Source organism: Entelurus aequoreus, linkage group LG09 (genome assembly GCF_033978785.1).
Source record: "Entelurus aequoreus isolate RoL-2023_Sb linkage group LG09, RoL_Eaeq_v1.1, whole genome shotgun sequence".
Classification (NCBI taxonomy): domain Eukaryota; kingdom Metazoa; phylum Chordata; class Actinopteri; order Syngnathiformes; family Syngnathidae; genus Entelurus; species Entelurus aequoreus.
Window position 1 is genome coordinate 40,739,272 of NC_084739.1, and position 14,623 is coordinate 40,753,894.

The 14,623-nt window shown below is 38.7% G+C and overlaps 1 protein-coding gene across 4 annotated transcripts in view; it reads right to left on the reverse strand.

Annotated features, from left to right (window-relative positions):
- The window catches only part of LOC133657437 (adhesion G protein-coupled receptor A1), a 541,657-nt gene that overhangs the window by 40,518 nt on the left and 486,516 nt on the right, over positions 1 to 14,623 (reverse strand). For 3 of the 4 annotated variants that reach the window (XM_062058762.1, XM_062058764.1, XM_062058765.1), the window contains one exon: positions 6,309 to 6,432. The exons of the other annotated variant lie outside the window; for it this stretch is intronic. In XM_062058762.1, coding sequence (XP_061914746.1) covers positions 6,309 to 6,432 — 124 coding nt within the window. The remainder of the gene's footprint in view (positions 1 to 6,308; positions 6,433 to 14,623) is intronic. 4 annotated transcript variants of the gene reach the window in all.

Consider the following 14,623-nt stretch of genomic DNA (forward strand, 5'->3'; position numbering starts at 1 on the left):
CCGATTAGGGCAAACTTGGTTTAGTAGCTACAAAAAAAGAGGAGTGAGCTACCACATTAGTAACGTGGGAGGTTTATTGATGAGGCGGTCATGTAAACTTGTAAGAAACTAGAAATGCATGGTCACAGATGACCACACTGTATCCCACTGGCCATCCTTTAATTCTTGCTGTCAAATTGATACGATATAAAACATATTGAGAGTGGTTGTAGTTTGCAGTGGCGGTTGCAGTTTATTGTGAATTTATTTTACAGCTATGGAGATCTACAAGATAAATAATCTGCCAACAGTACCATCCTTGTTTCACCATTCACAGTAAATGGATCGAAACCATTTCCGCTTCAATGTACTGCAAGTGCATTAATGTTACTTTATTCACAGAAAGTGATGAAAAGGCAGTTAGGGTGTGTTGCAGGACCGAGCCACTTAGTTTATCTCCTAAAGGAATTATATTTATCAGAATAACCAGCATGATAGTGCACTATATGAGGGAAATATAAAAGGTTTCTGTGTGGGCCAGTTAGAACAAAACTCAACAAGCCAAAATTATACAGACATGTGTCATTAACAGTAGACAGTAGGGATGTTCCGATGAGGTTTCTAATACCGATCATCCATGAGTGAGATTGTATAATGTATTTATGTTAAGAGCTATTGACAGTGTAACAATATCAACACAACATTGAAACTAGTTTTTTATTCTCGTTGATTTCATCCAATTGTTTGAGCAAAACAGTCAATGGCACATAATAACAAAACAAAGGTAAAAACTGCTATCTACTATTCTTCTTAAAGCCCTCAAAATCCTCCTGTGTGCAATAAATTATTTATTTCCAGAGTTTGTAAACATTGACAAAAACAAAGCAAAACTATTTTGACAAAATAAAAATATCAACCTAATTACTCTAGAATCAATGAATGACTAATACTACCCTAATAAACACCATCAATTAATGGATTGATTCACCCTCCTCCTACGTAACATGTACTGACTGCAATAAGGCTAACACACCAACAGTCGTTATATTATCCTCTCTTATTAATGTACTTGTTAAATTTCCTGTTAAGAGCTGCTTACTTTCTGCTGTAACGTGGTTCCGTCTACATTTTTAAAAAGTACACATTTCTTGTGTGGTTTCAAACTAGCTTAGCGGCTATTTTAGCTATAAGCAAGCTTGCTCCTGGCTTACTCTTTGTGTGTAACATGCTTAGCCTTGACCTCCAGTGATAATGGTACATGAAAGGGATGTAACGGTAAACAGTAAAAATGACAAACCGCTGTAAAAATTCAGAAGGTCAGTAACACCGTTTAAATGTTTTAATTATCGGAAAAGCGTAATTTATTAATGCATTTTAGGCAAAACTGCATACTTTCCGAAACGGAAGTCGCCGCATGCGCACCAGCACCATTTTACTCGACAAAACATGGCGGAAAGCAACTACACGGACCTTGCTCCAGGAGATTTTACCTCAGAGTAAACGGAGCCGAACGCTTCGTTGCACTTAATTTCCCTCGCTTCACTTCCGGGGTGTAGAACCTTGGCGTGCATTTAGGAGGGGACTGCTGTCAGGGGCGCCGAAAAGGGGGGGTAAAGGAGACGGATTCTAGGGGCCCATGATGGAGGGGGGCCCAGAGAGGCCCCTAATGATGATGAAATTATAATGTTGCCGCTGTGTTGGGGGCCCTGTAAAGATTCTTTTCATGGGGCCCAAAATCCCTAGCGGCGCCCCTGACTGCTGTTATATGGTGAGTGCGACAGGTGTGGACAATATTGCAGACAGACACATTTGTCCCGCACTTCAAGTATACAGCGAAGAAGAAAAATATTTGATGTTGCTTTCATCCTCTCAACACTGTGTCCTGCTGGGACTGAGAGTTAATGCTGTGAGGAAACATACAGCAGGCCACAACTTGTTTACTGGGATGCTCACTCGTCCTTTATTTAACTGCTGAAGATTGTGTATTAGATGTGTGGGGTAGAACTCCTGTTTTTTTTTGGCCAATCTGGTGCACTGAACCTCATGGTGTTGTTGGAGAAAGAAGCTTGTTTATTATACTTTATCTGCATTAGCCAAACTGCTTTGTGTTTTATATTGATATCAACAAGTAAACACCATGTTTTTTACAATACCGTATTTTTCGGACCATAGGGCACATCCGGGTTACAAGGTGCACTGCCGATGAGCGGTTCTATTCAGGTCTATTTTCGGTTTTTGGAAAGTTGGACTAACACACCTGGATTATGCGATTGGAAACCAGATCTCTCGGGGGTGGGGGCACCCTGAGTATCGCGCATGCGACCAAGGCATGGGATACAACACAGAAGCTTCAGAAATTAAAAGAACAGAACATTTTGAAGTGCATTGATGGTAGAAACAAAGAAATGGAGATTTATTTAAGAAGGTAGCTAAAGAAATGTAAAATGTGGGTTTAATTCGGACTCCCGAACGAAATACGAATGAGATGAAAGATGATGAAGCAGGTTTATTAAAGGCGAATAATAAAGCGAAAACAAACCTCTTCACGCTGCATTTGTGCATGACAACTGATTAACTTTCTGCTCAACGTGCAAGATAGTCCAGAACAATAGCAACCTTCCTCTGGATATCAGTCGGGGCACAAACTGTCTTTTCCTTCGGATTTAAAACTCCTTCCATCAATCATCAGAGCATTGTGAATGAACTTAATACATTGAATAGTTTTGCTTCCATTATATTCATTCGAAAATTCCTTTGAAAAAACTCTTCTGCATTGCATCATTGCATTCGCCCTGATACATTCTTGGTAGTAGCGTCGTGTTTGTAGCGCAATCCAAGATCATGTATTGATGCTGTCTGCTATTTAACATCAACATAGCCATTAGAGACGTAATATTTCAAATTTGTGCCAATATTATTGCGGACATTAGTTAAAACGAGTTGTAATGATCCGCAGATGGCTCGTGTGACGTTATAGGTCAACCGAAAAATGTATTAATTCCTACGCGCTAAAACAAAATAGCGCCCCCCAGTGTATGAGAAGCACATGGCGTATGACCAATAGTTGAATTAGAGATAGTGCATGGACACTTGGACTTCACAAAAAGGTGTGAAAATACAAAAAAACAACTATTTGAGAAATCAGACTAATTTAGTGCATGGAAACACAGTGACTTAGCATCATGTAGGAGTATTGATAAGCGCTAAACAAGAAATACAAACTACAAACATAATAAAACGATTGCTTACTGTACAATGTCTGCTCTCACTATGATGACAACTGATAGGATGTCTATATCTCCCAGTTTAGATTAATAATTAATTTAAATCCATACAAAAGATTCTGTTGTAGTGTGTTCGTCTCCATCCCCGGCTATAAATTGAATTTCACAGATGAACCACTTCTAGATTCTTAATTCTCCTAATATCCAGATGATAGTCATAATTTATAATTGAGAGTAACCTTGACGAGTAGAGACGCGATGCAGCGGTAGCAGAAACGGCAGAAACAAGACATAAATGCTGCATGAGTTTCTTCTTCTTCTTCTTTACAGTTTTATGGCAGAGTGCATCCATATATATTGCATTATTGACATTTTCAGTTTAATTTTATAATTACATTAAAGTCTCTCCTTGAGTCCAGTGCAGCATAAACTATAGTTAGTTCTCAATTATCAATGCTAAAAATACTTCATCTGCGTTAGCGCTTATAATAAAAACATTATTAATATTTGGTTAATATTCAGGTCACAAGATGTAAATAGAGTATTGTTTTGTGGGCAAAATATTGAGCCCCTATAGACTCCATTGTTAGCAGACTTTGTATTTATTTATTTATTTATTTATTTATTTACAGAGTGCACCTTCAGCGCACTAAAAAGTGGGTTCTGCTGTAATTGCACTGCAGGACTGCTTCCAAAATGCCCAGAAAAAACACCACAAGTAGGAGCATGATAACATGAATATGCAGTAAATGAGTGGTGAAAGCCACGTAGTAGACGCAAAAACCTAATTTAAATATGGCTGTCTGCACCAGTTATTAATTGTACATGCAGTTTTAGTAGATCAAAAGCATCATGCCCACTAATAGTACATAGAATGTGATAGTTTGCACACGATGTTTAGCTTTTGGCTCTTAGTTGATCAGGCCAATAGGAGACAGTCTGTCATTCGGCCATTCAATAATTATTCTTCCGGTACCAACAAGGTTAAAAACATACAGCCCTCAGGCCGCACGGGCAACCATGGTATACAGCGTTTCTATTTAAGAAAGTGTAACAAAACTGACAAGTCTAAGAGTAAAATTTTCAACAGTCAGAAATATAATATAAAAAGCCCAAAATATTTGTAACTATATCATTTTGACTTGAAGTTTTTGTTTAAATAAAAGCTCAGCATTTTTTTTTCTACAATGATCAAGAATCAATCAAGAAAGAAGGCTAAATAAAAGTAACTTTAAGTAAAATGTTTGCAAGGTTATGAATAAGTGAGCTTGAGTATATTTGTAGTCAACAAGTTTCTAATGGCCTTAGGTGCAAAAGGTAGCCCCGTTCTTGATCTCTAATGGTGGTACACTACTTTCATCGTATCTGCTTGTATTTGTCACAGAGAGACAGAGTTTTCAAAAACAGGTGATTTTAGCGACAGAAGGTCTCCAGGCTCTGGTTTCTTCTTAAATGCCTACTGAAACCCACTACTACTGACCACGCGGTCTGATAGTTTATATATCAATGATGAAATCTTAACATTGCAACACATGCCAATACGGCCGGGTTAACTTATAAAGTGCAATTTTAAATTTCCCGCTAAACTTCCGGTTGGAAACGTCTATGTATGATGTGTATGCACGTGACGTCACGACGGCAACGGAAGTATTCGTACCCAATGTGTCACCGTACAAACTGCTCTGTTTTCATCGAACAATTCCACAGTATTCTGGACATCTGTGTTGGGGAATCTTTTGCAATTTGTTTAATGAACAATGGAGATTGCAAAGAAGAAAGTTGTAGGTGGGATCGGTGTATTAGCGGCTGGCTGTAGCAACACAACAAGGAGTAGTTACTTGGATAGCAGACGCGCTAGCCGATGCTAGCCGCCAACCACATCTGTGATCGGGTGAAGTCCTTCGTCGCGCCGTCGATCGCTGGAACGCAGGTGAGCACGGGTGTTGATCAGCAGATGAGGGCTGGCTAGCGTAGGTGGAGCATTAATGTTTTTATCATAGCTCTGTGAGGTCCGGTTGCTAAGTTGCTAAGTTAGCTTCAGCGTCGTTAGCAACAGCATTGTGAAGCTTTGCCAGGCTGAGAATTATTAACCGTGTAGTTACATGTCCATGGTTTAATAGTATTGTTGATCTTCTGTCTATCCTTCCAGTCAGGGATTTATTTATTTTGTTTCTATCTGCATTTGAGCCTGATCCTATCACGTTAGCTCAGTAGCTAAAGAGCTTCGCTGATGTATTGTCGTGGAGATAAAAGTCACTGTGAATGTCCATTTCGCATTCTCGACTCTCATTTTCAAGAGGATATAGTATCCGAGGTGGTTTAAAATACAAATCCGTGATCCACAATAGAAAAAGGAGAGTGTGTGGAATCCAATGAGACCTTGTACCTAAGTTACGGTCAGAGCGAAAAAAGATACACCCTGCACTGCCTCTCTAGTTCTTCACTCTAACGTTCCTCATCCACGAATCTTTCATCCTCGCTCAAATTAATGGGGTAATCGTCGCTTTCTCGGTCCGAATCTCTCTCGCTCCATTGTAAACAACGGGGAATTGTGAGGAATTCTTCCTCCTGTGACGTCACGCTACTTCCGGTATAGGCAAGGCTTTTTTTTATCAGCGACCAAAAGTTGCAAACTTTATCGTCTTTTTCCTATACTAAATCCTTTCAGCAAAAATATGGCAATATCGCGAAATGATCAAGTATGACACATAGAATGGATCTGCTATCCCCGTTTAAATTTAAAAAAATCATTTCAGTAGGCCTTTAAGCCCTTTAGTTAGCCATGACAGGCTGGATTGTATTGTTTTTGTCCGATTTTAGACACACTTTTGCAGGCTTGTGAAGATGAATTGCAATGACCGGTGTTCACAATCCACTGTGTGGGAAATGTACATGTACCATTAAACCCCTAATGTAGATACAATTTGGCTGCTTTTGAACATCATGGAGAAAATGTTCAATAAAATAAATATCAGGTCTCATAATGCCACTGCCATAGTTGTGTGACCAAAAGCTGGGTCTTGTAGGACCACAGAACACCACAATGAACACTCCTAATCACTTTCAGCTGTGTGAGTGAGGCACACAAAAAGGGAATGCACTTACTGCTTGACATATGATGGGGTATTTGATTCGATTGATGCCGCCAGCAAACACAGCGAAGGTCAAAGCTGTATGGAAACAGAAGTTGAGAAGTATATGCCATCCCTTCCGACTGATGCGGATTGCGCTGCCAAAAGAAAGAAAAAAGAAAAAAATGAGTAATCTCAATTAGTTAGTTCTCCACACGTCACACACTGTTTCTTCATTTTATTTCTTTATGTAATTGAAATCACCCACTCTGTCAAAGTAAACAACAGGGATGCAACAATATGAACATTTTATATCATGGTTAACGTGGCCAATAATATACCGGTTATTGTTTTTATCGCAGTATTGTTAAATGTGCTTAAATAGTAATCATAGTATACGCATAATGAAATCTTTTGATTTGAAGTTATTTTATTTCTTCCAACAACACATCATCAGTAGAGTAAAACTAACCTGTCTCACGATGGTCTAAACCTAGGGGTCGGCAACCTTTACCACTCAAAGAGCCATTTTGGCAAGTTTCACAAATTAAAGAAAGTAATGGGAGCCACAAAAAAAAATGTAAAATGAAAAACACTGCATACAAAGCTTAAATGCTTTGTGCTATGTTAACCAGGGGTCTCCGACACACGCACCGGCACGCACTTTAATGTGGAAATTTGATGTTAGTGCAGCCCGCGAGTTTTGAATGAATGGCGCTTGATAGCGTCATACTTGCCAACCCTCTCATTTTTCCCGGGAGACTCCCAAATATCAGAGCGTGATGACACTGTATTTGGCGCCCTCTACAGTCTGCCCTAACAGTGTACCTGCTCGACCACACATAGAATGCAATTTCAGCTTGCTCACGTAAGTGACAGCAAGGCGTACTAACTCAGCAGCCACACATCTTACACTGACGATACCAATACCCAGAATCCCATGCAGCCCTAACTCTTCCGCTCAACCAACGCACGGAGAGGGGGGGGGGGGTTGATGTGTGGGGGGATTTGGTGGTAGCGGGGGTGTATAATGTAGACCGGAAGAGTTAGGGCTGCATGGGATTCTGGGTAATGGTTGTGTTGTGTTTATGTTGTGTTACGGTGGGATGTTCTCCAGAAATGTGTTTTTCATTCTTTTTTGGTGTGGGTTCACAGTGTGGCGCATATTTGTAACGTAACAATGTTAAAGTTGTTTGATACGGCTACCGTCAGTGTAAGCTGTGTGGCTGATGAGTAAGTATGCTTTGCTGTCTCCTGTGTGTGCAAGTAATAACAACATGCAACATGCAACATGTGGCTGGACTGGCACGCTGTATGTAAATGCTATAGAGGACAATTACTGCAGTGCAATTAGGGCACGCCCTTTATATAGTAATTAGAGTGTAAATAGGATTATTTTTTCCCTGGGAGTAATTTATGAGAGACACTGACATCCATAAATCTCCTGGGAAAATCGGGGGGTCGGCATGTATGTAGCTGAGCCGCATCAGAGTGGTCAAGGAGCCGCATGCGGCTCCGGAGCCGCGGGTTGCCGACCCCTGGTCTAAACCCAGCTCACGTTCCCTTTTACTGGGTGAACAATCCAGCACTTGGTAAATTCTGCTTAACAATGATAGGATGTTATTTTTATTTACTAAATAACTAAAACAAATGAACACACTTTTAGAAAAAACACTAATTAGGATGTTTTGTGCTTCTTATCTTTCATTGATAGTGGTTTAGTCTCAGTATTTTATCTGTTTGAATGGCTAAGCTTTGTTTTAAACATCGGTTTATACTGTAACGCTTTATGATTTGCAGTATTAAAATGAGAAGTGCATAACAAAAATGTATGTGTATATATATACTGTACATATATATGTATATATATATATATCGAGGTTTCTGTGGTTTATCCGTTATACAGTGCTCAATATAGGGGGGTAGAGCGGAATATACGTTAGGTCAGGAAAAAATACAGAGGCTATCTCATCCCTACAAGCCTGTTTCACAGGTTTCCCTGCTCTTCAGGGGATTTTATTGAAGTGTCTGTGGTTGTTACATGTATATATAGGGTACATTACATGGGGGTGTGGCCATTGTTACACAGTAGTGCCTTGCCTCTTTGCCGGCATGATGAGACCAGTTTGTTGCATTTGTTTAAAGTGGACATGCTGGGGTGGTATATAGTAAACTTTTTTTTTTTTCAGGCACAGGTTACATCTTTTAGCTGCACTGTTAGAAAATTCGCCATGTAATGGCGTGATCCAGTTGATTGTCTTTAAGAGTCCATATGTATTTGTTCAGCTCTGTAGAGTTCTTGAGTTGGGGCCTACGGAATGATGCTGTGTAATTGTTACAACGGGTTTTAAAGGTGTTTTCTGTGAGTCCAATGTACGTCTCTGTGTTAGAGTTGTCCATGTGGATGACGCTGGCTTGGTAAACAACTGATGATTTTAAAACATCAGTTGTAAACAGTTGTAAACAGTTGAAAAATACCGGCACCCTTTTTTTATTTCTTTATTTTTTTACAGGCATGACGGGACGCCGTTGTCACGTAATGACATTGCTGGTTTTACGGGCAGAGGAGCATGTTCGGCAACGCACAAGTACGGAGTACTTACAAGCAGACACGGTGGGGAGACAGAAAGGGAGAATGAACGCATTTTGGTTTAAAATTAACGATAAAGGTGAAATTATAACATCTATATAACACGGTATAGCTCGGTTGGTAGAGCGGCCGTACCAGCAACTTCAGGGTTGCAGGTTCAATCCCCGCTTCCGCCATCCTAGTCACTGCCGTTGTGTCCTTGGGCAAGACACTTTAACCACCTGCTCCCAGTGCCACCCACACTGGTTTAAAAATGTAACTTATATATTGGGTTTCACAATGTAAAGCGCTTTGAGTCACTTGAGAAAAGCGCTATATAAATATAATTCACTTCACTTCACTTAAACGCCGCTCAGCAAGAGGTCCTTTAAAACATGGCTCGCTAGCTACGGCTAATGTCCATCCACAGTCGGCAGTGTTTTCGCTCCTTCTAAATCACTAATTCGTGCCTCCATGGCGACAAATAAAGTGAGTTTCTTACAAGTATCATCCCTGCAGGTCGAGGAATAGCTAAACATGCTTCACTACACACTGTAGGAGGATACAATAGCTCACCGCTAACATCAAGCTGGCGCGCCTCAATGTAAACAAATATCATGGGTGAATCTACACCTAACATCCACTCTAATGATACAAAGTAAAAGAGCCATATCTAGTCAATACTACAATGATTACATCGATATTTTGTATTGGCAAAAAATCTATTTTCTTTAAAAAAAATATTACATTATGTTTATAAACTCAGGAAATACATCCCTGGCCACATGAGGACTTTGATAATGACTATCCATCCATCCATCCATCCATTTTTTACCGCTTGTCCCTTTTGGGGTTGCTGGGGGTGCTGGAGCATATCTCAGCTGCATTCGGGCAGAAGGCGGTGTACACTTTGGACAAGTCGCCGCCTCATCGCAGGGCCAACACAGATAGACAGACAACATTCACACTCACATTCACACACTAGGGTCAATTTAGTGTTGCCAATCAACCTATCCCCAGGTGCATGTCTTTGGAGGTGGGAGGAAACCGGAGTACCCGGAGGGAGAACATGCAAACTCCACACAGAAAGACCCCAAGCCCGGGATTGAACTCAGGACCTTCGTATTGTGAGGCACATGCACTAACCCCTGTACAACCGTGCTGTCTGAATATGACCAATGTACATTAAATGACCCTGTAACTACTTGCTATGGGATCGGATATCAACAGTCAATGAACAAGTAGATTAATAATCCCTTTTTCAAACGCTTCTCCCTCATAATCTTGACAATATAATAGAATGAGTAATGACACAATATGTTACTGCATACATCAGCAGTTGTCTAGTAAGTTCACTATTTCATTTAAGGCCAATATTGTTCTTCGATTGCAGCAAGGAACGTATGTTTAATGTACTGTAAGATTTTTTGTTAAAATAAAGCCAATAATGCCATTTGCTGTGGTCCCCTTTATATAGAAAAGTATCAAAGTATCAAAATATATATATATATATATATATATATATATATATATATATATATATATATATATATATATATATATATATATATATATATATATATATATATATATATACAGTATGTGCCTAATATATATGCATATATATATATATATATATATATATATATGTATATATATATATATATATATATATATATATATATATATATATATATATATATATATATATATATATATATATTCAAGTTTGTAGTTGCAGACGATTTGAACAATAATTATATATATATATATATATATATATATATATATATATATATATATATATATATATATATATATATATGTATATATATATTTATATATATATGTATATATATATGTATATGTATATATATATATATATATATATATATATATATATATATATATATATATATATATATATATATATATATATATATATATATATATATATATATATATATATATATATAATTATTGTTCAAATCGTCTGCAACTACAAACTTGAATATATATATATATATATATATATATATATATATATATATATATATATATATATATTAGGCACATACTGTATATATATATATATATATATATATATATATATATATATATATATATATATATATATACATATATATATATATATATATATATATATATATATATATATATATATATATATATATATATATATATATATATATATGTATATATATATATATATATATATATATATATGTATATATACAGTATATACATATTAGGCCTGGGCGATTTATCGATATAGAGTGTCCGCCCTGAGATCGGTAGGTTGGAGTTCAAATCCCAGCCGAGTCATACCAAAGACTATAAAAATGAGACCCATAACCTCCCTGCTTGGCACTCAGCAACAAAGGGTTGGAGTTGGGGGTTAAATCACCAAAATGATTCCCGGGCGCGGCGCCACTGCTGCCCACTGCTCCCCAAGGGGATGGGACAAATGCAGAGGACAAATTTCACCACATCTAGTGTGTTAATCTTTAATCTTAATATTCAAGTTTTTAGTAGCAGACAATTTAAAAAATAAAGAATACTTTTTTTTTTCTCCTTTTGCTCCAGCATTCTTTTTGCCCCCAGGAACTTTTCGTAGCTTGCGCCATCCCCTTATTTCCTTAGCGGAACACCTAGCAAAACATGGCTGATGCTAACACTTACAAGAGCAAGACTTTTTTGCCAGAAAAAGTGTTGCCAGTACTTTGGTTTTGCGGCAACAGGCGTGGAACAACAAACTATTTCCAGTATTTAAAGACGAAGCTTCCAGCCGAGTGTGGGAAAATATGACTCTTTACGATGCGAACAAGACTGGGTGGAATAATTTTACACCAGGTACAGTATAAGTGACGTGCCGTCACTAGAGGCAGGGGAGGCACTGCCTCACCTGCCATCATGGAAAGAAAAAAAATGTAAAAATATATTTTTTTAAATTAAATTGTTATATGTATCCAGTGATTATACTAAAGTTATTTTCCATTTAACTTCACCAGTTTTAGATTATTTTTATTTTTATTTTCACATTTGAGAGACGGTGCGGTGATCAGCAGCCAGTTGAGGCACGTCACTCAGTTGTGCCTCAACATGGATTGTGCGCAATGATTCGGCTAACTGCTGGCCTGCTGTGCAGTGAGACCGTATTGCTATATGAATTATATTATACATTTCCATAGTTTAGTTAGCTGAGGTATATAATGTACAGTGTATTTTGTCAACAACTGTATGTGTGTAAAGTATTTCTTGTGCTGAGCGATCATAAAACTGCTGCGAAGACGCACTGTGAGAGGCTCGCCTCATAACCCCGCCTCCTGGTGCCAAGCACCTCCGCCGCAGAATGCACCGCCCGACGGGAGCGCCACACCAACCAAAGCCCACACCCAAACCCTCCACGTGCAAGACCGAATCCACCCAAAAAAAAGTCACTTAACAAGAGGCCAAAAAGTGCAAAAACAACAATGCTCACGCCGGAGGAGCTGCGAACGACCGCAGGGACACAACATTAGGTACACCTGCAGACTGCAGCACGGATTTCATATTTCATTCATTTACAACTCCTCCAACACGAACACCACTGTTCCCGCACTTATAAGTAAAGGTAAGACCATAATAACGTTTTTTTTATTAAATGTGCTTTTTTGTGTGCTACAGTTTCTATGTGTAAAGTTAAAGGTACGTTAAAGTACCAATGATTGTCACACACACACTAGGTGTGGTGAAATTTGTCCTCTGCATTTGACCCATCCCCTTGTTCACCCCCTGGGAGGTGAGGGGAGCAGTGGGCAGCAGCGGCGCCACGCCCGGGAATCATTTTTGGTTATTTAACCCCGAATTCCAACCCTTGATGCTGAGTGCCAAGCAGGGAAGAATGCTGGTATGAGCTTTTAAACATAACCCGTTAACTGCTGCCAATCAAATGGTGAATAAGATACTCTCTAGGGTTCATATGTTTGTAGATCTGACTGTGATGAAGTCCGTGCCTCACCAGTCATGAACCTCACCGCACGTCACTGTACAGTATGTATGATGATCAGTGTTCTGTTGTAACGTGGCACGCTACTTGTGTTGTGGTTTTATGTAAACACGTTAGTGTCAGAAGCACAGCAAGTTCAATGCAGGAAATATCCCTTTACTAATAAAAGCAAGAATCAACACTAAACACTCAAATGTGAACTTGATATAAAATATAAAGAGGCAAGGTCACACACAGCAGACAACAAACACATGCACACATACACACTACTACTATCTACGAGGGAACAAATCAATGATTAAAGTGACGAGATTCAGTTCGCAATCCAAACAATAACCCCTTTGTGGACAAGAAGTTATGACAGTCCAGTGAAAGCATTCAACAGAGCCGCTGACAAACTCAAGTATGTCTAGCTGCAGCAGCGCTGAACTACTCTAAATTGTGCCTATCATTCACAATCCTTATGTAAGACGAGAACACATAGGTTTTTTTCTGTTTATGCATTCTAAATATTAATAAAAGCCGGGTCAATGTTGATTGTCTCCTGACTGCCCTTTTATCCGGGTAAGCTCAGTTTTTCTTTTTTTGTCTCCTCAGACAATACTTTCCATTTATTTGGTTGTCTTACAGCGTCTACCATGATAGCAGTAATTGCATGTGGGCGTTCACATCGACTTCCATCTTTTTAACGAATGGGGAAAGAGGGAGCAGAATGATGTTATTTGGTAGAAAAGCAATTGCTAACATAACTTTAAAGCTTTTGACATGGAGTTCATACAGCACAGAGCTTACTATACATTGGTAACATGCATACCATTAGATATGTCCTCGTGTGTCTGCTGCGTTGATGCATACTTGGAAATTCCCTGCCTACAATGCAATATTGTATTACAGTCACAAAAAAAACATCAAATCCTTTATTGATGCCTTCCCTTTCATTCTCACCTAATATCTGGTTGGGAGAAGCAACCACATTTTCTTGAGTAATTGCAGTGCCTTTGTTCTGTCAGTAAAATCTTGTGTGCAAATAACACACCACAGTTGCAAAAAAATCCGGACGTACCCCATGTCTAATTGGCTGAATACACCTCATAATGGTGTGGGGCGGTATAGCTCGGTTGGTAGAGCGGCCGTGCCAGCAACTTGAGGGTTCCAGGTTCGATCCCCGCTTCCGCCATCCTAGTCACTGCCGTTGTGTCCTTGGGCAAGACACTTTACCCACCTGCTCCCAGTGCCACCCACACTGGTTTAAATGTAACTTAGATATTGGGTTTCACTATGTAAAGCGCTTTGAGTCTCTAGAGAAAAGCGCTATATAAATATAATTCACTTCACTTCACTTCATAATGAGTTCGAAATCATCAACTCTGCCCTGCAGCAGCAAACAACAATCTGGATGCTAATGAACATTTTGTTTTTCTGCAGGCAAGAAATGCCTAAAATAAAATTAAAACAGTTCAACTTGAACTGTTTAAACAAAAGGAAAAATGCCTTTTGCAAAAATAGAACACCTCATAAAGAGATGTACGTTGGAATAAACACAATAATACAACATATGTTATTTTGTGGAAAATAAGCACAATAACATGTTGAGGGCTTAAAGATAAACACAGCATGGTGACAGTCAGCTTAGCAGCTGAGAAGACCCACTCTGAAAGATGGTGTGGGGATGTGTTAACTTTATATTTGATTAATTTCCATGATCCACTGTAGACATTAATATAATTGGATCAAAATGAAAAAGGTACCCACCTGGTTGTCTGAAATCTGT